Genomic DNA, 24,347 nt, shown 5'->3' on the forward strand with positions numbered 1-24,347 from the left:
CCAGGGTGTTGGGGGCAACTGGAGTGCTGCCTGCAGGGGTCACCCCATTGTGGACAGGTACTCCAGGGCCCCCAATGCAGCTGCACCTTCTGTCCAGGTCCTGCAACGGGGTGGAGGGCCCAGAGAGGGTCCTGGCCCAGCAAGGACCACAGGCAAGACAGACCACTCCCCAAGATCGGGCAAGAGGGGTCCTGGTCAGAGCTGGACACCTCGGACCACCGGGGCTGGGGTGGTGGCTGACAGCACCAAGAGGGGGCGGCTTCCCAGCCATTCCTGGGTCCTCCTGTACTCTGGACTCTGCACTGGGAGCTAGGAGAGGCAGGCAGGAACCAAAGCGCCCACACCATGCCACCCCCACGATCCCTTCCCGGAGGTGCTTGTTTCCTGCCTGGCCTACCCAGAGCTACCTCCTCCAGGCAGCCTTCCCATTCAGCGGAGGCCTCCAGCCCAGCCTCATACATGTTCTCAGATCAGAGCCCGGGGGGCTTTGCAGAGCTCGGCGAACCTGTCAGCCTCTCCTGCCTCTGAGATGGGAGGAATGATTCCAGGCCAGCATGGAGCAGTCGCTCTGACATCATGTCCCGCCAAAGACTGAAACACCAGCAGGGCTTTGGTTCTGCTGCTGTGCAGGGCAGCCCAGGCTGGAGCCCACACCCGAGCTGGGCACATGGCAATCCAGACACCGCAGACCTGCCTGCCCTTGGGGGTCTGCAGGTGTGGGGCCATTGGAGCTGGATGAGCTGGCTGGGCCCTGGAGGGGAGGGGGGGAGCAGCATGGCTGTGGAAAATGGGGTGCCAGAACTAGAGGCATGGGATAGCCCTGAGAGTTTGAGAAATGGCGATGCTCCCAGCGGGGTGGGGAGAACACGGATGAGAATAAGGCTGGGTCGCCCCAGGCACCGAATGCCAGGCTTCTGCCAGAGGGCACAGCGGAGACATGGGGGAGCTCTGAGCAGGGAAGGGCACATGCAGGTTTGTGGTCTGAACTCCTTGAAGGGAGGGTGGGTTGGTGGGGCAGAGGCCAGGGTCCCCACTGCTGGGACCTCAGCTCCATCAGAGGCAGTACCACAGCTTAGCCACAGTCACAGCTGTGACCTTACTGCCCCCCACCCCCGTCACTCAGGACCCTGTGATCTGAAAGGCCTCTGCACCCTCTGAAGGAGGCAGCTCAGGTCACACTCGCCAGGCCCAACCTGCTGGCCTCTGGGTGTGGAAGCGGCTGGATGACTGGGACCCAGGGATGGGGAGTTGGGGGTGGGTTTCCGGGGCTCAGGCCCTCAGGGCATTCTGCCTGAGACTAGGAGGCCTCGACATTGGCACTGTGTTAGGCTATGCAGACATTTAATCACATCTTGAGTTTGTATACTGTCTTCTTATTGTATTCTGGAGACATTTTTTTCCTGAGTGTTAAACTTCTTGAAGACCCTGAATGCTTAGAGGCCTGGCCTGCTGCCCATGGCTGGCCAGCTTAAGCAGCCACCCATCCCAGGTTTGACCATGACTCTGATACTGACCGGTGGTGACTGGGCAGGCCCTGAATTAGAAGCACTGACTGATTTGGGGCTGATGTTAATATTCCTGCCACCTCCTTTTGTGCTGAGCCTACAACTGCCCATGCATTCCTCAGTGTACCCCACAACCTCCCCAAGAGGCAAGTACTGTCAATTCCATTTTATAGCTGGGGAAACTGAGGCTCAGAGACATTAAGTGACTTGGCCAAGGTGTGGCCAGACTAGAATCCAGAGTGGCTTTGGGGAAGGGACCCATGACAGGAGCTCTCCAGGAGTCTCCCCTGGTCCTGGAACACCCCCCACATCTCAGCACAGCGGAGCCAAGCCAAGGCCAGGCTCTCTGTCCCCAGGCCCCACAGACCTGCCTGCAGGGAGCTGTCCAAACCTGCCATCCCAGGGGTCTGAGGAGAGGCAGGCTGCCGGATTCCAGCCCCGACTCAGGGCTGGGCCCCCTCTTGGACTCTAAATGGAGATAAGGGCGGGGGTGGGGAGGGGCAGGGGTCTGGGTTCCCAGGGGAAGGAGGCCTGAGGCGGCTGCCCCCTTTCTCTGGGCATGGACTTTGCTGGTTCCTACTGGGACAGGTCTCTGCCTTGGATATGGGGCAGGAAGGGCTGGGCAGGCCTAGGAAAGCGAGGTCGGTGAGGAGGCAGCTGGCCTGGGCTGGGCTCAGGGAAGGTTCCCTGGAGGAGGTGCTGGGCACCTGCTGGAGACCTGCCCTACAAAACTGGGCCTAGCGGCGGCACTGCAACTGACTCCTGGGGCCCGGGCAAGCCAGCGCCCACCTCCAGGGGGCACCTGTGCCCCCCTACCGTGAGGCACACATGGGGTGGGGGACTCTGGCCCGCCTGCCTGCACATAGTGGCTGGGTGAGGACAGGGTTGACTCAAACCTGCCTCTCCTTCCTCCTGGGCTGCCCCTCAGCCTGGGACCCAGACGCCTCTGCCTGCACCAGGCCCCGGCCCTCCTTCCCAGGCCCTGGTTCACGCAGTGCTCCCATCCCCCTTTCACCCCTACTCCCTGGGGTGTAGTGGCGCCCACACTCAGAGGCGGTGGGGCACCTGGTGTGGTTGGGGAAGGGATCCCCAGTATGGCCTAGACGTAGATGGAGGCAAGGTGGGGGCCACCCCCTTTGCCCTCAGGCTGGGAGGCAGCAGGCACGCGGCTCCCACAGTCACCCCTGGTCACCTGAGCTGCCTGCTGTGGCACAGGGCACACCTCACGCCCTACCACTGGGAGGACGGTAGGTGCACTCACGCAGGGCGAAGTGCTGCTTTAGACTGGGGCCAGCAGCCCACCTTCACATCACCAGGGATAGAGTGCTGGGCAGGTGCTGAGCCCGGGCCTGCCTCCTATACCCCAAAGCCCAGAATGCACCTGCCCCTCCCCAGAGTCGGGTGCCCTCTACCTTGCACCCTTAGCAGCCCTCCAGACTAACCTGGAGAGCCTCCGCCCTGGCCCTGGCCCGGGCCCCGTTCGGCTGAAGCAGGGAGCATGGCCTTAACATCAAGGGGTTGTTTTAATGTCCATGCAGGGCTGTCCGAAGGCAGTATCCAAGCTCCCCATGGTCCAGCCACTCTGTGGCGCACACGTTCCTAATCCCATATTTCAGATCACGCAGCTGTGGGGCCCACCCCAGCAAGTCATGCTGGGCCAGGAGGTGGCCTGGTCTCTGTACTCCTGTGTCACCAGCCCTGCGTCACACGTATGGGTGTACTAATGTCCATTCCACTGGGACTTCCGGTAGACACTGGCAAACCCCTAAACCTCAGGATTCCATTTTCTTATCTGCAAATCGGGGATGCAGAAACACACAAGGAAATGCATACAAAGCGTTTAATAGGTCCTAGAACCGAAAGTGCTGAGGGGTTTTTTTTATATATAGCTTTTGTTATGTTTTGTTGGCAGCAGCAGTATCCCCTCCCCAATTTAGAACTTCCGTGGGGGATCCAGCCACCTTATCCCCCCATCTCCAGCCTGCTAGTCCCATCCTCAAGAGCTGCCCTGCCACCAATCTTAAAAACCAGTGACAGGGAAGATCAAGGGTGTCTGAGGCCAGTCTGGGGTTGCCCCAGGTTGCAAGTCCCTGCTCCTTGGGGCCAGCTTAGGGTCAGGAGTTGCCAGGGCCGGCTGGGAGCTTGGGGAGGTGCTCTCTCCCTTACCACAGAGGGCGACTGTCTTCTCCAGAGTGGGCTCCCTTGGCCAGAGGGGCGCAGCGCCTGCCTCAGAAAGTCCTCACCATTCAGATCAGACAGGAGCACGCAGCCTTCCACTCATGGGAGCCTGTCCAGGGTGTGGCGGCAAATCTTTGCCCGCTTCTCTAAGCCTGGAGCCACTCCTTCAGCTCTGGGGTCCACGAGACAGCTCTGAGACCCCACCCCGGGCCTCAGTTTCCCAGTTGAGATCCTCAAGGAGGTCTGGCTTTTAGGGTCAGGCTGTCTACGTCCCTCTTCCAAGCCCCGGCCTCTCCTGGGATCACTCTGTGGCCGGCGGGAAGGGGTGTCATTTTGCAGCCCCACGCGAGACCACCGAGGTCACCGCCAGGCCCCGTGCTCCCGCGGAGCCAGTGCTGCAGATGGCTCAGGGGCAGGAGGTTCCCGCTCACTGTGTGCAGACCCGGGAGCGGAGGGGGGGTTCCAGACGCTCCCCGCGCCCTAACCTGCCCTCGCGCAGAGCAGGACGTCGGGCTGTCCCACCGCGCTCTGCTTCCTCTCGGCAACGCGTCCGGCCGCGGCGTCCTCATTGGCCGCTCGCCTCGCAGCCAGCCATTGGTCCGCGGTCCCTATTTTACATAGACCGCTCTGGACCAATCGGCGCGCGGCGCCTACTTAACATGCACGCCGGCCGCCAGTCAGCTAGCGCGGGGGCCGGGCCACCACGTGCTGTTGCTAAGCTTGGGCTTCTAAATTGTTACTACCGCGGTGGGCCTATCCGAACCGACCCTCGCATCTGTCAACATTCTCGGCCCGGCCCGAGGCGTTCGGCTGGTTCTCATTGGCCCGACTGGTGCCAACGTCCGCCCCCGGAGCCCAAGTGCTGGACCCCATTGGCTGTGCCGGCCGCCGCTCGCCCTTAAGTGTCAATTTGAGGACCCGAGGCGGAGGGTGGCGGCCGAGCGCACAGCGAGTCTGCGGGAGTCGGGGCAGTGGGGCCGCCGGGCGCGCGGGGCAGGCGGCGAGCGGAGCCGGCCGAAGTGGGCCGGGCAGCGGCCGCCGCCGTCCCGGAGCGCGAGGGCGGGCCGGAGGATGGAGCTGAACTCCTTGCTGATCCTGCTGGAGGCGGCTGAGTACCTGGAGCGCAGGGACCGAGGTAGCGCCCGCGCCCCTTTGTGCGCCGGGCCGCGGGCGGCGGGCGGGCAGCGGCGGGGCAGGAACCGGGACGGGACCCGCTGACCGCACCGTCTGTCCGCAGAGGCCGAGCACGGCTACGCCTCGGTGCTGCCCTTCGACGGCGACTTTGCCAGGAAGAAAACAAAGGCGGCCGGCCTGGTGCGCAAGGCCCCGAACAACAGGTACCGCCCCCCGCGCGGCTGCCCCCGTCCGGCCCTGGCCTTCCTTCCCCCCGAGTGCCCTTCCTTGACCCAGATCCCGGACCCTCAGGCCGGCCTCCGTCGTGCGCCCCGGCGGCCAGCCTGGAGGAGGAGGCGCGCCGGGGCCGCGGCCGCAGCCCCGCCCGGCCGGCCCCGCCCGCGCCGTCGCCATCTTCCTGCGGGCCGCGCCTCCTCGGCCTCTCGCGTAAACAGTGCCACGCGTACAGCCCCGCCGCCCGGGGTCTCCTCCCGCAGCCGCTCCCCGCCCCCAAGTTGTTCTGGACTTTTCTGGGCAGGAAAAAAGTTGTCAGTGGGTGTCGGCTGGTGCCCCTTGGGTCCCGGGAAACTGCTTGGTGCAGAGCAGCGTTGGGTTGCTTGCTCCGATCTCAGCTCGTGCAGGTGGGTGGTGGGCCGCAGGTGGTTGGGTGGGCCGCATCTCTCCGACTGTGTCCTAGGGGCAAGCCCTGCTGCTAAGCTGATGCCCCCCCACCCCTCACCCCCTGTGGCCTGGACAAAGAAGGCGCACAGAGGCCCTGCCCTGGGCCTCTGCTCCTCCACGTACTCGCACTTCTGCCCACCTCCTGACACAAGTGAAACTGGTGACAAGTGTAGGGGTTCCCTTCTTTGGGACAGGGGACCCTTTTTTAGGGGACGGAGAGAGGGTGCAGGGTGCTGTGCAGCAATTTCTCTCAGTGCCAGCACCCCTCCTCTTCTGGCCTCTGCCTGGGCTGCAGAAGCCCTGAAGCAGGGGTGCGCAACCCTGGGTAGGGAGTGGGGACCCTCAGCTAGGACTTCGTGGGGTTCTACTCTCCTGGCTGCCAGGAGGACCAGAGGACACCTGACATTGCCCAGGGCCCACTTTGGCCTGGACCATGTCACCAGGCTGGGAGCTGCACTTTGAGAGGCTTCAGGGGGCTTCAGGGCCCCTTGGCAGAGGGTGTGGTTCATTCCTATGGCCTGCCTGTTCTTGGGAAACAGAAAGGCTGGCACAAGGACCCATCTCCTGTGACGTCCTGGCGCCCTGGGCCTGGCAAGGAATTGGTTGTCTCCATCTGCCCTGGCTTGGACATGCCTCTGAGTCCCAGCCCCTGGTCCCCTGCTGGGGACAGTTTGGGAAAGGACATGCGTTGAGGGCGGGGGGAAGGGGGCACGGCTGCCTCCGGCCTCTTCTATGAGCTAGCCGGGCCCCTGCTGTCGGCTCTGTGTCTCAAGTGCCATGCCACCCAGAGGAAACTCCGGGACGTGATCTTGGACTCCCATGGCATGGCGTACCCAAAGCAGATAACCAGATTCACAGCCAAGGCTGTGTGAGTGCTTCCTACATACTGTTTCACACACATGTTATTAGTCACCTAACCTCATGAAGGAGATGTGATTTTTATCTCCATTTTGGGACTGAGGAAACTGAGGCAGAGAGAGATTGAACTACTTGCCCAGGCTACCCTCCCACCTCGGACTCCTGTTCCGAGTGGGATCCTGGCCTTCTACATTCTGCCAGGAAGAAGACCTTGAGGGCACTGGGGAGAACTGAGAGGGTCTCCCAGATCGGGGTGCACCTCATTGTTGCTCCTGTGGGCAGAGCCCGACACCCCCAGTGCCTGAGCCACCCCAGGCTCACAGAGATGCCCCTTGAGGCTGGCCCAGCTGGGCCTCAGCCAGTCCAGACCAGGAGCAAGGGCAGAGCAGGGCCCAGAGGACCCGGGGCTCTGACTTGGCGGGACAGTCCCCTACCTGCAAGGTTTCTGTGTCCTGCCAAGGTGAGGGGAACACTGGGGTGAGGGGAGGGTAGTGGGGCAGGAGGACATCATGTATGGGCTGAGACAGCAGCCCCAGTGGCTGCTGAGGGCCCCAGCAAGGGCTTTCAGAGGCAGTTGTTCAGCAGGGGGGCCTGGAGCCAGCCTGCTGGGGTGGTGGGAGGGGTGAGGGGGGTGGGCAGGTCTTACAGGAAAGTGGGCAGAATAGCTGCCTCAAGGGGTTGAAGTGAGGGGCAAACCAGGTGATGGCTAGGAATGCGCCTAGCGTATCTCTGGCCAGGGCGCTTCACCTTTCCCCAGCCTCCATGAGAAGCATGGCCCATGACCGGCACTCCTGGTACCCATGTGACGACTGCCTGCAAGGCTCCCATGGGCGTGTCCGGACCAGGAGGGGCTCAAGGCCCCTCTCCATTCCTTGGATCCTGAGAAGCATCCTTCTCCCCTCAGGGTGGGGTCCAGCCCAGCCTGTGAGGGGGTGGGTGGGCTTCTCTACATGGAAGGACACTTGTTGACTCCCGCATCCCTCACAAGTGGGCAGACCTACAGACCCACACCACCAGGCCGCAGTTCAGGCCAGCAAGGAGCCTGGTGGCTGTGCCCCCCTAGCCCCGGCTGGCCCTGGCAGAGGTTCTGAGGCTCCTTGCCCAGCCCACGTGACCAGCAGGCCCTTGAGGCCCCTGGTGCCTGGGTCTGGATGCCGTCCTGAGGCTGCACCGGGAGGCCCAGGAGTCAGCTGCCCCAGTGGGAGGAGGGAGGCCTTGAGCCCAGTTGGCTGTGGTGGGCCACAAACCATGGCAGGTGGCAGAGGCAGGCAGAATGGGAAGGCACCGTGGCCCCAGGGGTGGGGATGAGAGATGCCTACTCCTGAGTTCCTGGAGCAGGAGAGAGTGAGGGCAGGCAGGCAGAGATCAGCGGAAGCTCCAGGAAGGGGTGAGGGTTGGGGGACACAGGGCTTGGTGGCCTGGTTCTCTGCTCCTGTATGAGGCAGCCCGGGAGGCCTAGGAGCCCCTCTGGCCTGGACTGGAGGGGGTGACCTCGAAATGGGAGCTTGATCCCACTGCCTCACTGTCCCGCAGGGCAATGGCGGGGGCACACTGCCCAGGAGGGGCTCAGGACTCTGCCCCTGTCTGAATGGGCCAGATGGGCAGGGCTTGAGCCGCAGATGGACCGCTGCCCCCAGAGAGGCCAAGCTCGGGCCGGGAGGCAGAAGGGCCAGTTTCGTCTCCCTGCTACCCACTGGCCCAAGAGGCTCCCTCGTGGGCTGGTCCCTCGCAGGCTGGGTCTGTTCTGTCCCTGGGTGTCCACTGGTTTGATGGGCTGTGATTGTGCAGGTGTGTGAGCCTGAAGGGCGACGGATGATGCCCTCGCGCGATGTCGGGACAGGACCACCCCTGAAGTCCTGGTCTCTGTGCTCACCTGCTGTTGGTCCTCTGTGCCAGCCCATGTGGCTCCACGGACATCACTGGCCTCGGGGAGTGGGGAACAAAAGACAGGCAGCCTTGGGAGCACAGGGTAGGTCAGCCCTAGGACTGGCCACTGTGGCTGTGGGCCTCGCCCACCCCTCTGGAAGGGGACCTGGACCCTCCTGCCAACCAGAACCCCCATATGCCTCACTAGGTGAGCTGGGTGGCTCTGGGCACTGTTGGACCTGGCTGGACCTCTGTGTCTCTTGTCCTTGTCACTTGGTGCAAGGTCTCCCCAGCCTCTTTATTCGGCAGCTGCCCGCGTTCCCCAGCCCTCCCTGTCCAGGGCCATCCTGCAGCCCAGGTCCTCCCGCCCCAGTCTCCAGGTGCCAGGCCCTCAGTGGAGCGTTGTTCTTGCGTGCCGGTGGTCAGGCAGTGGAGTGAGCTCTGTTTTTTTGTCTCTCTAAACAGGTCTTCACACAATGAACTAGAAAAGCACAGGTAAGTGACCCCCGTCCCCCACCTCCAGTCCCCCATGTGAGCTGCCTGACATGTCCCCCCACTGTTCTGAGGGGATACTGCAGCCACCCCCCCACCCCACCCCGGCCCCATGTGTCCTGGGTAGGTTGACCATGCTGCCAGGCTGTGCCCTGGTCTTGGAAAGGGTCAGTCTTGAAGGAGGAGCCAGGCTCTGCTCTCAGGAACTCGCATACGGGGAGGCAGAGGCGGGGCCCAGGCCTGAGGGCGTGGCCTGGGGTCCAGAGCCAGGTGTGGGTGTGGAATTGGGATAGAGCCAGCTCCCTGGAGGAGGAGATCCAACTACTTTGGGGTATCTGAGCCCCTTTGGGAGCAAGTCTTTAGCCCTCGGGATGCTGGCCTCCCACCAGGAGGGTTCAGTCCTCTTGGTTTGGGCCCCTTGCGCTCTGGGACCCACCTTCCAAGGAGCTCCTGCTAGAGTCTTGTCCGAGGGGCAGTGCAGTGGGCAGCCAGTCCCAGGCCATACAGGCCTGGTGGGAAGCTCTGACCCAGGGCAGGATCCAGGGACACCCACTTCATGCCCACCCACCGGCTACAGGGCCAAGTCCACTCTGGGTCCTCCTGGGGAAGGGGGTACTCAGTGAGAAGAGGGAAGGGCAGCGTGGCCACCGAGGAGTCTTCTTGCTTCAGTCATTCTGGGCCCGACATCTTCTGCTGCTGGGCATCCCCCCCTGGCTGGCCCCAGCCTGGCTGCAGGCCTCACTGTGCCCACGGGGTCTCTGTGACCTGGGACCTGCTCGACAGTGGGGACGAGGCACTGGCAAGCTCAGCCCCTGTGGACAGGTGCCCTCAGGACAGATCTCATAGGGACAGTGGGAGCTATGGGTGGGCATGGAGGCCCCACAGGCAGGAGCCCTGGTGTCAGGACCAGGGATGACCCCTGAGGGGCACTGGGCAGAAGCTTTCTCCTCTTCACTCCCATCTGTGAAATGGGCCAGATCTTTCCCCTTTCTTGGGTCGGAGTGTGTGTCGGGGGCGGGGGGGTCTGTGTACTAGCTGGACCTTCCCGGCCTGCTCTGTAGCTTGGCCAGGCCTCTGTGCCCCCCTCCCACACACACACGTCGACGCCCACAGCAGCGCCAACTTCCGCTCCCCTGGGATCAGGCCTCTGCTGGGCGGGCACTGGGCTGGGACAGAACGCCGTGTTCTCTAGAGGAGCTGCACTTCCTGGATTGGCCCCTTGTGTCTGAGGGGCTCCCGAGGCCATGGAGGTGGGGCAGGTGCAGGAGCCCAGGCAGCCAGGCAGGCCCGGGGGTTGCTGCCAGGCCGGAGGAGACAACCAGCCTTGCCCGGGACCCAGGAGCTTGGGCAGACACGTTGGGTACTCTGGGGAAGGCTTCCTGGGAGAACAGCCCCTCAATACGGACAGACAGTGGGGTTGACATTACGGGAGGCTGGATGGCAAGGGCTTGGCAGCCCTTCGGAGAAGGACAGGGGCTGGACTTCGACCCCTGCAACGGCCCCTTGACCCTGGCCTTGGCCTCAGCCACCTTTAGGCTGGACCTCGTGAGGACCTTTTGAGACACAGAGGTAGGATGGGTGGGCACGCCCCCCGGCCCAGTGCAGGGCTGTCTGTTCTTGTCAGTTAGAGTAGGCAGGTGTGGACAGTCCCGAGGAGCCCACAGGCCTGGAGTTTGGGACCCTGGACATGGCTGTACCTTTGGCTGCCAGTGCTAATGCCAGATGCTCCTGGCTGCTGGCCACAGGAAGGGCTGTGTGCTGTCCCAAGGAAGGAAGGAAGCACCTGGCTGGGCCACCCGGCCAGCCCCCGGGGAGGCAGGCCCACGTGGGGCCTGTGGGGACCTGCTCTGGGCTGGCCTGGTCAGCTCCAGGCCACCCCAGCCTGGCCCTGTTCCCCCTCCCCGCCTAGACAGCAGCTCCAATGGGTCTTATAAGAACAATACTTGGCTGCTGACCCCAGTGGCCCGGGGGTCATGGAGGTCACATGTTCCCTGACAGGACGAACCCACCCCCTCCAGCTCCGCATGTGTGGGGGAAGGGGCCCTCAGCGCCCCCTGGAGTGGCAGGGCCCATCCCAAAGGCCAGCCCAAGGCCTCAGTCAGGCCCCCACCACCTCTCCCCAGCGTGGAGATGGTTGTTCGGGCCTCCCGATGAGGCCTCATGTGGCCTTTATAAACCTCACAGCTAGAAAATGCAGGTGAGCAGGAGGGGAGAAAGGGGCTACGCTTGCTCCCTGTCCCACCCCAGAACGTTTCCTTGCCGCCAGCACGTCAGCCAGGCCGGGCGTGTTTAGAGCGTGGCCCTGCTAGATGGCTGGAACCCTGTCCCTCAGGCACTGGGGGACCTGCCGGAGCTCTGGGCCCTCCAGGCAGCGGGGGGGGGGGGGGGGGGGGGGGGGGCTGTGGCCAGCCACTAGAGACGGAGCTGCTCTGAACATGAACGCTGTGATTCCCAGAGGCAGGCTCTGCCTCCTGAATCCACACAGGGATCCTTCAGGAAGTGGTGGGTTTTTAAAGCACCCAGGAATGCTGGGGACAACCACAGGGCTGTGGCGGAGGGCCTGGGGCCCTGCAGCCGCCACCTCCGAGCAGGGCTTAGTGGGAGCCCAGTGCAGCCCCGCTCTGCGGGGTCTCAGTACCCCTTCAGCCCAGAGAGGTCCCGGGGATGCCCACTCCCCACAGGACAGGTCACTGGGGCTCAGAAGGGTGGGGACCTGCCCAGGGCCCCGTAGCCAACTCTTCTGGGGCTGGGTGGGCAAGTTTCCAGTATTAAACAAGACACAGGTAGGGTCCAGCGGCCTCTTTTTGTCTCTCAAGAAGTGCCTGCTTTATGATTTCCAAAGCAGACCATTCACATACGTCACGGACACTCGTGGACTTCCCTTATGCCCCCCTCCCCCACCACCAGCCATCCTAGGTAGGCGGGAGGCTGCACCTGCATCCTCCACACAGGTGCTAACTTGGATAAGAATAAGACCTTGTTATCTGCCATTCCCTAACTTGACCTTTCCCCTGACACCACCTGAGCTCTGTCCACCTGTGTCCCTGGGCGCACCTCTGCCACCTCGTGCTGGTGCCGGCACAGGACCCGCGCCTGCACTGCAGGTTCTTAGCCTGGCCCTCTGGTTAGTGCAGAGCGTGCTGCATTGAACGCTGGGGACGTGAACCTTTGCATATCGGGGGGTAGCTTTATGGGACCAAAATCGAGAAGTAGAAACACGGGTCCAGGGTTTGAGTCTCTGCGATGGCCCTTCAGAACTGCCGTCCACCCACGATGCGTGAAGGGGCCCTGGCACTGGCCTGCCCGAGAGAGAGCCAGTCACTGCTTTTCATTTCCGCCCAAACTCATGTCTCCTCAGTGAGTTCTCATTTCCTAGAAACTGAGATGCAGTCAGCCCTGGGTTAGGTTTGCCATCTGTGTTCTGCAACTTGCCTGTTTGTGTCCTTTGCCCGTTTTCACATCAAGAAACTCCTCTTTTTATTTTTGATGTGTATGAGCTCAAAATGTCATGAACACTAACCGTTTGTCTTTTATGTGTATTGCAAATATTTTTCCACTGTTACTTGTCTTTAGCTGTGTTTTTTCTTTCTTGTACAAATGTGTCTTTTTCTGATTGTAAAAGTAATATGTGGTTTTTTTTAGCATAAAAACCTGGAAAATACAAAAAACAAAAACAAAAACACAAAGTCAAAGAAATAAACGTTGCCAAGCACCTTACCTGGAGACGCATGCTTCCTGCTCTTCATTGTGTCCTGTTGAGTCTCTCGTGTGCGTCTGCTGCTTTATTTTTTTAAACAATATTGGGTCACTTGTCACATAGGTGGTTCTGTATGCCGGTTTTTTTCACTTAACATTCATGATTCGAAAATGTAGAATTACTAGAATGATGATATTGTTGGTTGTCTCTGGGTGGTGGGATTTGGGGTACTTTCTCTTTTTTTTTTTCTGCTGATTTCTCACAGAGATCACATACTGAGTGTGTAGTTAAACGTAGATTGTAAGAATTGTCATTTGCTATAGAACGAGTGGACAAGGGACCTCACTATGACTGGGTGGTGGGCGGTGGCGCCGGTGGTGGAAGCGGGTGGGTCCCTGATTATCAAGCCCCTCCTTGAGCACAGAGCTCTGCTCCATGGCCCCATCCTCAATGGGGTGCCGGGGTGAGGAGGCTGAGGTTCCCGGACTCTGGGGGGTCAGGGGGTCATGTAGCAGTGGCCTGGGACCTGGAGGCATGACTTCTGGATTCTGCAGCGCGCCCCCTTCCCCAGCCCTATGTCTGTGCAGGGGTGAGAGCTCGCCTCTGAAGACCCTTCAGCCTTGAGGCAGAGCCCAGGGCCCTCTACACGCAGGTCCCCAGGGCCCAGGCAGTTCAGGCCCCAGCTCCTCATGGCCAAGCACAGCCTCTGCCTATGTCCTAACTTGGTTCACCCAGGGAACTTCCAGGACCCGGGGTGCTGGGTGGGGAGATGCTTGGTCAGCAGGAGGGTGCGGTGTGATGTGAGTGACAGACTGAGCCCACACACAGGGTGGCAGCACAGTCAGCCCTTGTGCAGGGCAAGGCTGCAGACGGACTGCTCCCAGGCCCTGGGCGCCCTCTTCCAGAGGAGGTGGCCATCCCTACCCGCTTTCCTTCCAAGGTCTCTAAGGCTGAGAGAGACTGTGGGTTTGCTGGGGCTTTGGAACATAGGGAATGGAGGTGAAAAGGTGGGGCGACCAGTGTTGGTGCTCCCTGCAGGGAGTGTGTGCCTGCACGGGCCACAGCAGGGCACTCCTACCCCCTGTCTTCTTGTAGGAACTTAGCCTGGGCAGAAACAGTCTCAGCCGACTACGGGGCTCTGACACCCCGTGGATGCGGGGCGGGCGGATCCCGTGATGTGGTGTCATGGTGGCCAGAGTGTGCTCTGGGGGTGAGCTTTGGCCACCTCCCCCATCTCTCTACCCCCCTGCCCACCCCAGATGAGATGAGTGAGGAAAGGCAGCATTTGGACAAGGGCAGATGGCCTCAGGCCCCTTTGTGAACAGACACCTCTGAGTCTATGGTTCCAGTTTTGTGGAAAAATTGCATTCATCTGGGTGGACACGGGGACAAAATCTGGAAAGAAGCGTTTCCAAAGGGAAAGCGGCCTCAGGGAGGGGCCAGTCCTTGGCCCTCCCTGACCTGGATGTTTCTGTGGTGACAAGAGTGACCAGTGAGCACGCTGCCCTTGGTGAGGCGGGGAATGTGAATTGGTCTGAGGACCCCAGATCTCTGGCAGCAGCCTGGCCAGAACCCCACACCTCCCCCATTTCCTCCAGGCTGTACTGCCCGCCCCAAGACTGCATTGCGGAGGGTGGTGACAGCGGGGTGAGCTGGGCTCTTGGGCAGTGCCGGGCCATGGCACTCTGAGGCTCTGGGGGGCCGTGAGGGGTTGGCTGGCCACGCTGGCCCCGGCCACAGGTCCTCTTTTTCTGCTGGGACATCTGGAGGGCTGTCACTGCCAGGCTGCTCCGAGGGCTGGGTTGCTGCCAGCCAGATGGGAAGGGAACTCCAGAAGGGGACCCTCAACAGGTCTGTGTGAGAATCCAGCTGGCCACCCCCACCCTCCCACCCTACTGCCGCTGCCCCTGAGGGCTGGGCTCTGGCCTGATGGTTCTGTCTCTGGCTCTTTCAGACGAGCCAAACTCAGGCTGTACCTGGAGCAGCTCAAGCAGCTGGTGCCCCTGGGCCCCGACAGCACCCGCCACACCACACTGAGCCTCCTGAAGCGCGCCAAGACACACATCAAGGTGAGCAGGGCCGCGTCGCCGCCCCTGCCCGGCCAGCTGCCGTGGCTGACCCCAGCCCGGCCCCGTGGACCCTAGGGGTGACCAGGGCCCCAGGGCGGGTGGGGAGCTGCCCAGCAGGGGCACATCAGGAGCCTGGGGGGGTCTTCAGGCAGTGGGTGGGGTGCAGCAGCAGGAGCTGCTGAGGGTTCAGGCTACGGGCACATGTTGGGTTTTGTTGGGTGGGGGTTTGGGTGGAAGGTGGCAGTTCTGGGCTGGGGAAGGTGGAGGTGGGTGACAGATCACCCCTCGTGGCCCTGGGCTGTGAAGGGGCAGCAGCTGGAAGGAGAGGTGGGGCCAGGAGAGTGGGGTTTCTTCTATGCTGGGAGGCCAGTGGGAAGTAGGCACCCAGCAGTCGGGGTAGGTTCTGGGGCAGAGGGCAGGGTTGGTCTCGGGGGGCTGGCAGTGGGCTGTGGGCTGAGTGAGATGTTGCCTGGGGCAGGCCCCCAAGGTATGAGACCTGCTGCTTTTAGGTCTGGTGAGACTTAGGCCAACCATGGCAGGTCTCGCGCCCCTTGCATGAGCATCCCCAGGCAGGGTGGCAGGCGCTTCAAGAGAGGCCCAGCCCATGCCCTAGGGCGCCCCCAGAGCAGCTGGTGTCTCAGTGCAGGGGAAGGTGTGGAGAGCCGAGGGGGGCCAGGTGGGCAGGTCCGAGCCAGTGGGCACAGTGTGTGCAGGGAAGAGCTGCCATGGGCACTGCTGTCCTCTGGGAGGAGCTGCCAGCCCAGAGCTGGGCAATGCTGTCCCAGGGCTTCAGGCCCACACGTGACCTGGCTTGGCCAAGCTGGCTGGTGGCAATGGGCCTTCTGGAGCTGGTCAGCAGACACAGCACTGGGCTGGGAGGTGGCACCTAGTATAACAGCCTGGTGGGGGTGTATCCAGCCTCTGGGGCCCACAGGGACTGGGCACCCTGTGGCCCTGGGCCCAGGCCGTGTTGGGGACAGAGAAGCTGCCTAGGCCTCAGTGCCCCAGTGTGGGGGTAGGGGAAGCCCCGAGGCTCACAGCTCGCCCCCTCTTCCCCAGAAACTGGAGGAGCAGGACCGCCGGGCACTGAGCATCAAGGAGCAGCTGCAGCGTGAGCATCGCTTCCTGAAGAGGCGCCTGGAGCAGCTGTCCGTGCAGAGCCTGGAGCGCGTGCGCACGGACAGCACCGGCTCCGCCGTCTCCACCGACGACTCGGAGCAAGGTGGGGAGGTGGGGGCAGCCCTTACGGGCACTGGGCACCTGCTTCCTCCCTGCGGCCCTTAGGTGGGAAGCTGGGAGTGTGGGGTTGACCGGGGAGGGGTGCGGACAACAGGAGTGGGCAGCAGATGCCCGTATGTCAGTGTGTCCCCAGTACCATCCGAGCGCCCTGTGTGCGGTGGCAGAAGTAATGGGACGAGTTGGGCAAGGCACAGAGGGCAGGTGACTTGCCCACAGGAGGGCCCAGCTGGGCTCCAGCCCTGCATGGTGCTTCAGGGGCTGTGTTCTTAACCAAGCCGCAGACCCAGAGCCCCATCTTTTCTGCACCCTCACCCCAGAGCCTCTGCTTCCTCCCCGAAAGGCAGAGACCCACCCTAACTTTGGAGAGAGCCCAGCTGGCACCCTCACAGTGCCTGACCCCATCCCCTCTGCTCTCCCTAGAAGTGGACGTCGAGGGCATGGAGTTTGGCCCCGGCGAGCTGGACAGTGTTGGCAGCAGCAGTGACGTGGATGACCACTACAGCCTGCAGAGTGGTGGCTGCAGCGACGGTGGCTATGGGCCCCCATGCCGGCGGCCTGGCTGCCCCGGCCTCTCGTAGGCCCAGTGCCCTCTGCTCCGTGGCCCACCTGCCCACCCAGCCAAGTGCATCAACCCTCCAGTCCTTTCAAGCCTCTCCGTGGGCCCACTGCTGTGCCATTCTGGAAGCTCCAGCCACCTCCTGGGCTGCCCACCTCCACCCGCCTGCTGGTCAAGGTGCACCGTGCCGTCCGCCCCTCCCAGCTGGGCAGGGACCCCTGCAGGGGGCGGGTCCAGCTCCCACATCCTGGAGCCCAGCGTAGCCGCCCACGGTCTGTTTTCAGATTCCTAATCATTCCAGAAGTATTAAATATCATTGCTGCAAACCTCGGCGGGCACCGTGTAAGAGGCTTAATGACCACTGCGGGGAGCTTGGACCCTAGCCTGGATCCTAGGAGAAAGGAATGGACCGAGGAAGGAAGGCAGGCGTGGCTCTCCATCCGTCCATCTGTCCATCTATCTGTCAGTCCACCTAGGCTCCTGAAGCATGGACAGAGGGATCCATGAAGGGCGGGACTCGGGTGAGCACCCTGGGGCAGGGGGGCGGGGAGGGGCTTTTGCACCCCGTGGGTGTCAGGAGCCAGGGCTGGGCTCCTGGGGCAGGCCAGGTCACCCGACACCCAGCTAGGCAGCTTCTGCTCTGTTAGGTCCCTCAGATGTACACATGCATGCGCCTAGGCACACCTGCCCACACACACATGCACACACGCAGACACACATGGTCACCAGACCCAGAGGTCCTTGGGAACCAGAGAGCACATGTCCTGGCGTGGTGGGCCTTCCCTGGTCACCTGGGCAAACCCTGGCGCCTGGCCTGTGCCTGGCTCCCCCTCCCACCCCTGGTCACCTGCCCAGTCTGCACAGGGAACTGGCTTCTCCTCCCAGCAGGGGCTGAGGTGTGGCAGGGGCTGGAGAATCGAAACAGCTGGGTCCTCAGGGGGCTTTCTCATTTCCCTTTAAAAAAAAAAAAAAAAAAGGCTGTACTGCCTAGCAGCCCAGAGCAGGGCTCCTGTGAGGGAGGCTTTCCCAAAAGCAAAAGAAATGTTTTTAAAGAGAAAACAGCTCTACAGCCTCCTGCTGAGTGCTGTCAGCTTGTGCTGCCACTTCTATTTCCTGGACGAGATTTTTGTACTCTATTTTCCTAGCATGTTGCGTCCTTGTTTGCTGAGGGGTGGGAGTGACCCAGCATCTCAGGGACTCGCCTGTCACCATCATCCAAGTGTGCCTTGTGTCCCATGTCTGGCCCCACCCCAGCCACACCACCAGCATCTCCCTCGTGGCTCACGGGATGCCCTCCACCTGCCCATGGGACAGTCCCTCCCAGCAGCCATGACTTCCTGGGAGTGAGAGATTACAGGGCCAGGTCAGGGGCTACACTGGGCAGTGGGGCTGCTTTCTGTCACCTGGCAGGAGGAGTCACGACCCGGCCCACAGACAAGGTCCTGTCCTCAGCAGCTTGTGGGAACCTGCTATGCAGTCTGGCCTCCTGGTGGGAGCGGGCTGCTCACCAGAGAAATCGGTTCTCACGTGTACCCAGCTTGAACTCTCCCTGCTCCTCTAGATTTCAGACCTTGGCAGCTGATGAAGACAGCACACCCTGGGTGGTCAGGCCTGGGCATTAGGACGCTTTTGGCCTTTCGTTCCAAAGTCCTTGTTCCCAGGGTCCACACGCAGCAAGCAATACGCGGGTGGTGGGCTGTGGGGCTGACCCACCGCAGTGCCTGCCTCCCTCCCTAGTGCATTGTAACCAATTTCCAGATCATGTTTGTCTTCAGCCATACCGATAGACACCCCAGGGTAGGTGGCCTAACCCCTGGAAATAGCTCTGGCACAGAACCTGCCCTGTGGGGGCTCAGGATGGCAGGTGAAGAGTAGGCCTATGGGGAGGGTGCTCGGAGGAGCTGGTGAGATTGTCCACCCCTCTTGCTAGTGGTTGTAAGGGAAACTGTTCTGTTGGCACCTCCTTCTAGCTGCACTGGGGTTCCGGGGGGCCCTGTCTGCCTGAGCGTGTCGGCTGAGCGTTCCTTGCGAGTACCCCTCTGCCCTCTGAGCAGGGCGGGAATGCCCGCAGTTAAGAGCCTGCTTCAGGATCCACAAGTCCAGGCATCTCAAAGCACCAGCTCCCCACCCTACCCCCCAACACCTGGGGGACTTTCTGCTCCACCTCCGGCCAGCAGAATCGTACCCTGTGACCCAACTTGGTCATCAACTGACCGTACTGGCAGCTCCACTGTGGCTTTTCAGGCCATGGTTCCTGCATGGGCCGGGAGGTGGCCTCACCGGCCATCCAGGGGTGCTGTGGTCCCAGACGCCCTCCCCACACCAGCAGATATGTGAGGGGTGGTCCTCAGGGCCAGGCTGTGGTGCTAGAAGTTACACATCCATTCCCCTCTCTCCAGCTCCTGTCATTTGCACAGGTTGGCTGTTGCTGGTGGCCATGGGGACCCAGCGGACGTATTGTTAAGAGCACACCTCAGCTGTCAGGCCTGTAGAAAGCAAGAGACCAGAACAGCGCCCTCTCCCCACGTGCCCTCCCGTGCCGGTGTGGGTCACTGTAGCACTCGGTGGCTGAGATCCTGGAACCCCAGGCTCAGGTTTGGGTCTCCACCCTCGTTGGGAGGTGACCCCCACACTCCAGGCCACCACCACCCTGGTGTCGGCCCAGCTGGCTGGGGAGGCTGCAGGGAGGCTCCTCCTTAGAGCCCTGGGCCTGCCTCTGCAGATCGGGTCTTGGAGGCACGATGCCCAAGCCTGCTTCCTGGGCAGATGGAGCCCTACACCCACTATGTCCCTGAGGGCCCCGCCCTCCTTTCTGCCCCAGACGACTCCATCTGCTGGGTGAAGCAGGCTGCCCCACTCCTCGCCCCCTGCTTCTTTCTGGGCCAGCTACCCTGGTCCCCTCCCCACTGCTGGGCACACAGGACTCAGACCCTGGGCCTCATCTAGGGCACTAAGGCAGGTTCCGTGCCAGAGTCCGGGGCCGCCCAGGGGGCCTGGTGCTGGCCATGTGGGCGCATTACAAGATCCTCCCTGGAGAGAGACGGGCCACCCACCTGCCTGCTCACCGGGAGGGACTGTGCTGTACCTTCTGTCTTTGTAATATAAATACAGATTTTTATACCTCACTCCTCTGGCTTCCAGTTCTTTCCATCACTGTGTTCGAATCCTCCCCCTCAGCCTCTGTAGGGAGCCTGAGCCCACTGGCCACCTCTCGGGCCTCACTGCCCTGCCCATGCCTTTGCTCTCTGGGACACCTGATGGACCATGGTCCTCCCACACCTGCTGGTTGGTCATCGCTGCCTCCTGGGCAGTCACACCCAGAGCTAAATGAAGGTGGAACCCACTGCCCCCACCCCTCCACACACACACGTTTGCCAACCAGGAACTCTTCTGCTGACAGACTGCCTCTGGCCCTGCGGCTGGGGACTGACACATGAAGACGGCTTGGCCCTTAGGGCACTCCATGCTGGCCAGTGCCCTTGGCGGGGAGGGGGGGGGTGCCCTTGTCCTGCCTCCGTGTGCCGTTCTGCATAGCGGCTGCTAGTTCTCTGGATGCACCTGAGAAACCCTCCCTGGAACTGTCCTCAGTGTCCCCAGAATGTCCCGGGCATGGCCTTTGCCTGCAGTCATCAGGACCTGCGGTGGGGGAGGGGTGTGGAACAGCTAGCGCAGTCCCAGCAGTTAACAGCAGGAAGGAAATGCCCACCTGGAGTGATGGGCTGTCCAGGGGCCCGGGGCTGCCACTCTGGACACACTGGGGCTGGCTTGCGGAGCCCTGCAGGAGGTTTGGGGGTGTCTGTGGGAGAGGATCTGAGTTTCTACTCCCTCTGGCAGCAGCAGGCAGCAGTACTCTGGCCTCTGAAGCCTTTGTGAGTCCCCCTGGGGACACCCCTAGAACACAGGGGACTTCCTACTGGGAACGTAAAGGGGGAGCATTTGAATTCCAAATGTTACTCACTTAAAATCACCTCTACTTACTGAGGCATGAGGGCTCCAGGAGCTTTGTGTGCTAAACCCTTGATGTAACTAGTGGCCCATGTCACAGGCAGGAAGCTGAAGCTCAGGGAAGGTACCCACTGTCCCCAGGTGACCCACCAAAGGGTGGTGGGCCTGGGACCCGCCCCTGGGCCTCTGGGAAGCCCCTCTCACTAAATTCCATCCCCACGTTCCAGGCCTGGGTTTTAGCAAGCGCCCCCCAAAACGGGACACCTGCCTCCATCTTCTTGGCAGCAAGAATAACCTTGGGTAGTCTTGTTGTCCACATCACCTCTGGGATTAAACCCAGGTGCCTTGGTCCGTCCATCACTCCTATACCTTTGACTTAACCCACTCTCACCCTTGCTGCCTCAGCACCCACCAACCCATCCTCAGCTCTCAGCTCAGCTTGGGTCCTCCTCTGGGAGGTGACCCTGAGCCTCCTGTGCCCCTTCCCATCACATTTTGTGGGGATTATGGCCACCCAAATTGGGGGCTGGTCTCATCTGGGCTAATCAGCAGCAGGACCCTTTTCATGTTGTTTCCTTTCCTCCATTCCTAGTCCTGAGCCAGGCCAGGCCCCCAGTATACTCTGGCCTTACAGGGATCTTTCCAGAATGCAAACGGGATTATGCCATTTGCCCATTTAGCTCCAAGTGGCTCTCAACCCCTGGTGCCTCCCTGCCTTCTCTCTCCTCAGCCTGTCCGCAGGCTCTTTATGAGACCGCATCCCCCCTCCCAAGCCCCTCTGCTGCCACCTTCCTCCCCCCCACCACCGTACCCCACCCCCATCTCCCTGTGTGCACAGGGCCATGTTGGTGAACTCCTGAGTTTGAGGACTGAGTTTTCACCTTTGGCACCGGGGTGTCAACATGATGGAAGACAGACTCACTCTTCGCCCACTGTCCTCCAGCCCCACAGTATAAGCCTTGTCTTCTGCTTTCTTCAGAATAGGAAGGATGAAAGGAAGGAGTGTCACTTGCTTACTCAGCTGGAAACCCGAAGTCATCCAGGCTTGCTCCCTCTGGCCAGCAGGTCCCCAGGTTCTGCCCTCAGGGAGGCTTTCTGCCCCGGGTACCCTGAGCCAGTTTGTTGTTCTTCTCCCCAGTGCACTGGAGCCTCCCTTCACCTGCCTCTTGCCACCGTTTGTCACTTCTGTCACTGCAGAATCAAGCTGCTAACATAAGTCTCTTGTCACTCACTCCTCTGCTTGGACACGGCCCCCAGTCCCCATTGCTTGAAGAATGGAGTCCTGCCACCATCGCTGAAAAGTACATCTAAAAACAAATGATCTTTAACATCAGACTACAGTTTAAACACAAGTAAAAAGACATCATCCAAAACTTAAAGTACCTTTTGATATCAGCGAGAGAAAAGGATAACTACAGGAAGGAGAAAAGGAGAAAAAGCAAACAAAACCATGTGATGCTTCCAGCTCTGTGTTTAGGTCTGTTTCCTCCACTCCATTCTCCTGGGCTTCCTGGGGGAGGTTCATCCTCCAGTTCCTTTTCTCTTTTGACTCTGCAAGTACCCCATTAAAACTCCGTATGACTTTGATTGGAATAAAGAGCTTGTCCTGGAAGTAAGTGTAATATGTTTGCATGCAATCTCAAGTGCAGAGATGCCCTGGTAAGTCAACTTTTCAAAGAAAAGTTTCCAAGTCTGTGTAGTTGAATCTATTGTGTTTGTCATTTGTGCTCTGGGAGATGATACCATTTTGATTTTTACTTTATATTTTTATGGGGTTTTTGGGGGCCCCACAAACACCTTTCAAAGTCAGTCATTCAAAACCATGTGGAGAATTTGTGGGCCCAGGAAATGGCCCAGGAGTTCCTAGGAAAAGTGAGCTTCCAGAACAACCTTGGGGGCTTGGGGTCTCATTCTCCTGTCATCGGGGGTCTTTCTATAAAGTAGCCCCTTTTCCTTTTCGCATCTTCTGTGTCCTCTGAGTTCCTCCTCTGTCTATACATATCCCCAAGTTCCTCCCATCTTAAAACTCAAACCCTCCCCTCAACTCTGCACTCTCACCCCCATCTCATGTCATTCTGCTCTCTCTCTCTCTCTCTCTCTCTCCCCCCCCCTCAATCTTTGCCTCCTCAGCAATATTTCTTGAAGGCACTGTCTGCACAGCCTCACTTCCTCCCTACAAGCTCAGCTCCTGTCTCCTGTTGCACAGCAGCCCCCCCACACCCCCCCAGCCCCTGTCCCTACCCCATGATTGGCTGAGGGGCTTCTCCTGGTCCAGGGGCTCTGACCTAGCCTCCCAGCTCACCAGCAGGATGCATCTCCTCCCCCATTTAAGGCTGGGCACCATCGGTAAACTTTTTCCCCTGTAATGTTTGTTTTTCAGGTCATTTTAAGTTTTACTGTCTTTTAGAAGAGGCAGGTTAAAAAGTAAAACAAATTGATAGGAAGTATTTCAACTGAAGATTAATTCATATATCTGCCTTAGAACATCTTTTTTTTCCTCTCCTAAATATATATATTAAGATTTTATTGGGGAATTGAGAAATGGCAACAGTATTGGGGAATTGGGGAAGGGGAACAGCCAAGTTGTCCTTCAATCTTAGTTGTGGAGGGCGCAACTAGTTCAGCTCCAAGTCCAGTCGCCTTCTGGCCGCCTGTGGGCTGCTCACGGCTGCTCAGCTCAAGGTGCCGAGTTCAATCTTAGTTGTGGGTGGGCGTAGCCCACCATCCCATTCGGGAGTCAAACCGGCAACCTTGTTATTAGGAGCATGTGCTCTCACCAGCTGAGCTATCCTGCCACCTGTTGGCAGCTCAGCGGCAGCTCAGCTTGGATCCAACTCACTGGCCCATGTGGGAATCGAACTGGTGACCCTGTTGCTCAGAGCTCATGCTCTTAACTAACTGAGCCACTCGGCCGGCCCTCTCCTAAAATATTTTTTTAAATTATCCATAAAGACTTCTGCCCTTCCAATGTCAACAGAGACTAGGGCATTGTCTAACAAGCTATCTTAGTCATTTGATGGTGGGGGTGGGGGAAGCACTGACTATGTAGTAAGGACCAGGATCCAAAACTTGCACATTTAGGTGTTGATGTGTAGAAGATTGGTAAGTAAAAATCATTTTTGTCTGGTAGAGATGCAAATGAATTTTGTCCAATACAAATGAAAACCAAAAGGTCTTGTTCCAAACCGTTAGGGCATCAACCAGGTGGGTATGGAACTTTGCAATCTTGTTTCAACAATCTTTCCTTCACTGACTACACGTGGCCTGCTTCCAGCATCTTCTTCGGAAATAATGTTTCATCTTGAGTTTAAAACGTCTTTAAAAGTTACATTTTGGGCCTTTTCAGCTCCTTCTTTTGCTCCGCCTGCTCCAAACTCTTTGGAGAGTACTTTCTCTTCTAGTACTGTGTCCTGGAGCCACTGCTTTCTGCTTGGGCCGCTTCTATTTCTTTGAAGTATACTTTTTCTTCTAATAAACTGTTCTTTCACCACTTAAAAAAAAAGTTACATTTTGAAAATGGGGTTGTGGAGGAAGTCAGCTTTTGCTTAGTGGTTAGGTGAAGTCTGCCCCTCAAGCTGCTTTTGCCCAATAACGTTCATCGTAAAAATTACAAAGCGAGTAATAACAGCAAAGCCTTAAGACCACCAGGCATGGCTCCGATTGCATTATATCCATGACTCGCTCCCACTTCTCCGAGGGGAGCGCGAGTATTAACACCGCTCTGACTGGACACGGGCCGCTGGGTCGGAGCTTCCCGTGTCACGCAGCAGGCGAGTGACAAGGCTGGGGCTGGCTCGGTCCACGCTCCTGACAGCTAGGTTTTCCCCTAAAAACCTCTCTTTAAGGGACCAGGGCTTGGGGTACCGTAGGGCAGGAAGCTGAACAGACCGGGAGAGGTCGTCCTGCAGGCAGAGCAGACATCAGTGGGACGCGGGGCTTCCGAAGCCCTGCCAGCAGCCCGAGGCCGACCCTCCCGGTGAAGCAACCCACGCACTGTCCAGTCCCGCCCCACACGCTCCTAGGCCCCGCCCCCGCGACAGGGAGCCATTCAGCTCGTTCCTGCAAGTAGGCGTCCGCCTTCTTCTGCCCTGCGACTTCCGATACCGCGCCTGCGCAAACGGTCATTCCTCCCCGACCCCCGCTACCCC

At 60.1% G+C, this 24,347-nt stretch overlaps 1 protein-coding gene across 1 annotated transcript; it reads left to right on the forward strand.

The window, feature by feature from the left end:
* The first annotated feature begins 4,439 nt into the window (after positions 1 to 4,439).
* MXD4 (MAX dimerization protein 4) lies at positions 4,440 to 19,379 on the forward strand. Its single transcript, XM_019658069.1, has 6 exons — positions 4,440 to 4,818; positions 4,921 to 5,020; positions 8,667 to 8,696; positions 14,345 to 14,459; positions 15,519 to 15,681; positions 16,119 to 19,379. The coding sequence occupies exons 1-6, from the start codon at positions 4,755 to 4,757 to the stop codon at positions 16,274 to 16,276; spliced, it is 630 nt and encodes a 209-aa protein (XP_019513614.1). The 5' UTR covers positions 4,440 to 4,754; the 3' UTR covers positions 16,277 to 19,379.
* Positions 19,380 to 24,347: the final 4,968 nt, after the last annotated feature.

Source organism: Hipposideros armiger, unplaced genomic scaffold (genome assembly GCF_001890085.2).
Source record: "Hipposideros armiger isolate ML-2016 unplaced genomic scaffold, ASM189008v1 scaffold_282, whole genome shotgun sequence".
NCBI classification, from domain to species: domain Eukaryota; kingdom Metazoa; phylum Chordata; class Mammalia; order Chiroptera; family Hipposideridae; genus Hipposideros; species Hipposideros armiger.

Excerpts from the sequence above, each read along its gene's own strand:
- MXD4 (XM_019658069.1), top strand. The coding sequence starts at position 4,755 with ATGGAGCTGAACTCCTTGCTGATCCTGCTGGAGGCGGCTGAGTACCTG. Across the intron at positions 5,021-8,666 it reads CGCAAGGCCCCGAACAACAG|GTCTTCACACAATGAACTAG; the intron begins GTACCGCCCCCC and ends CTCTCTAAACAG. Across the intron at positions 14,460-15,518 it reads GCGCCAAGACACACATCAAG|AAACTGGAGGAGCAGGACCG; the intron begins GTGAGCAGGGCC and ends CCTCTTCCCCAG.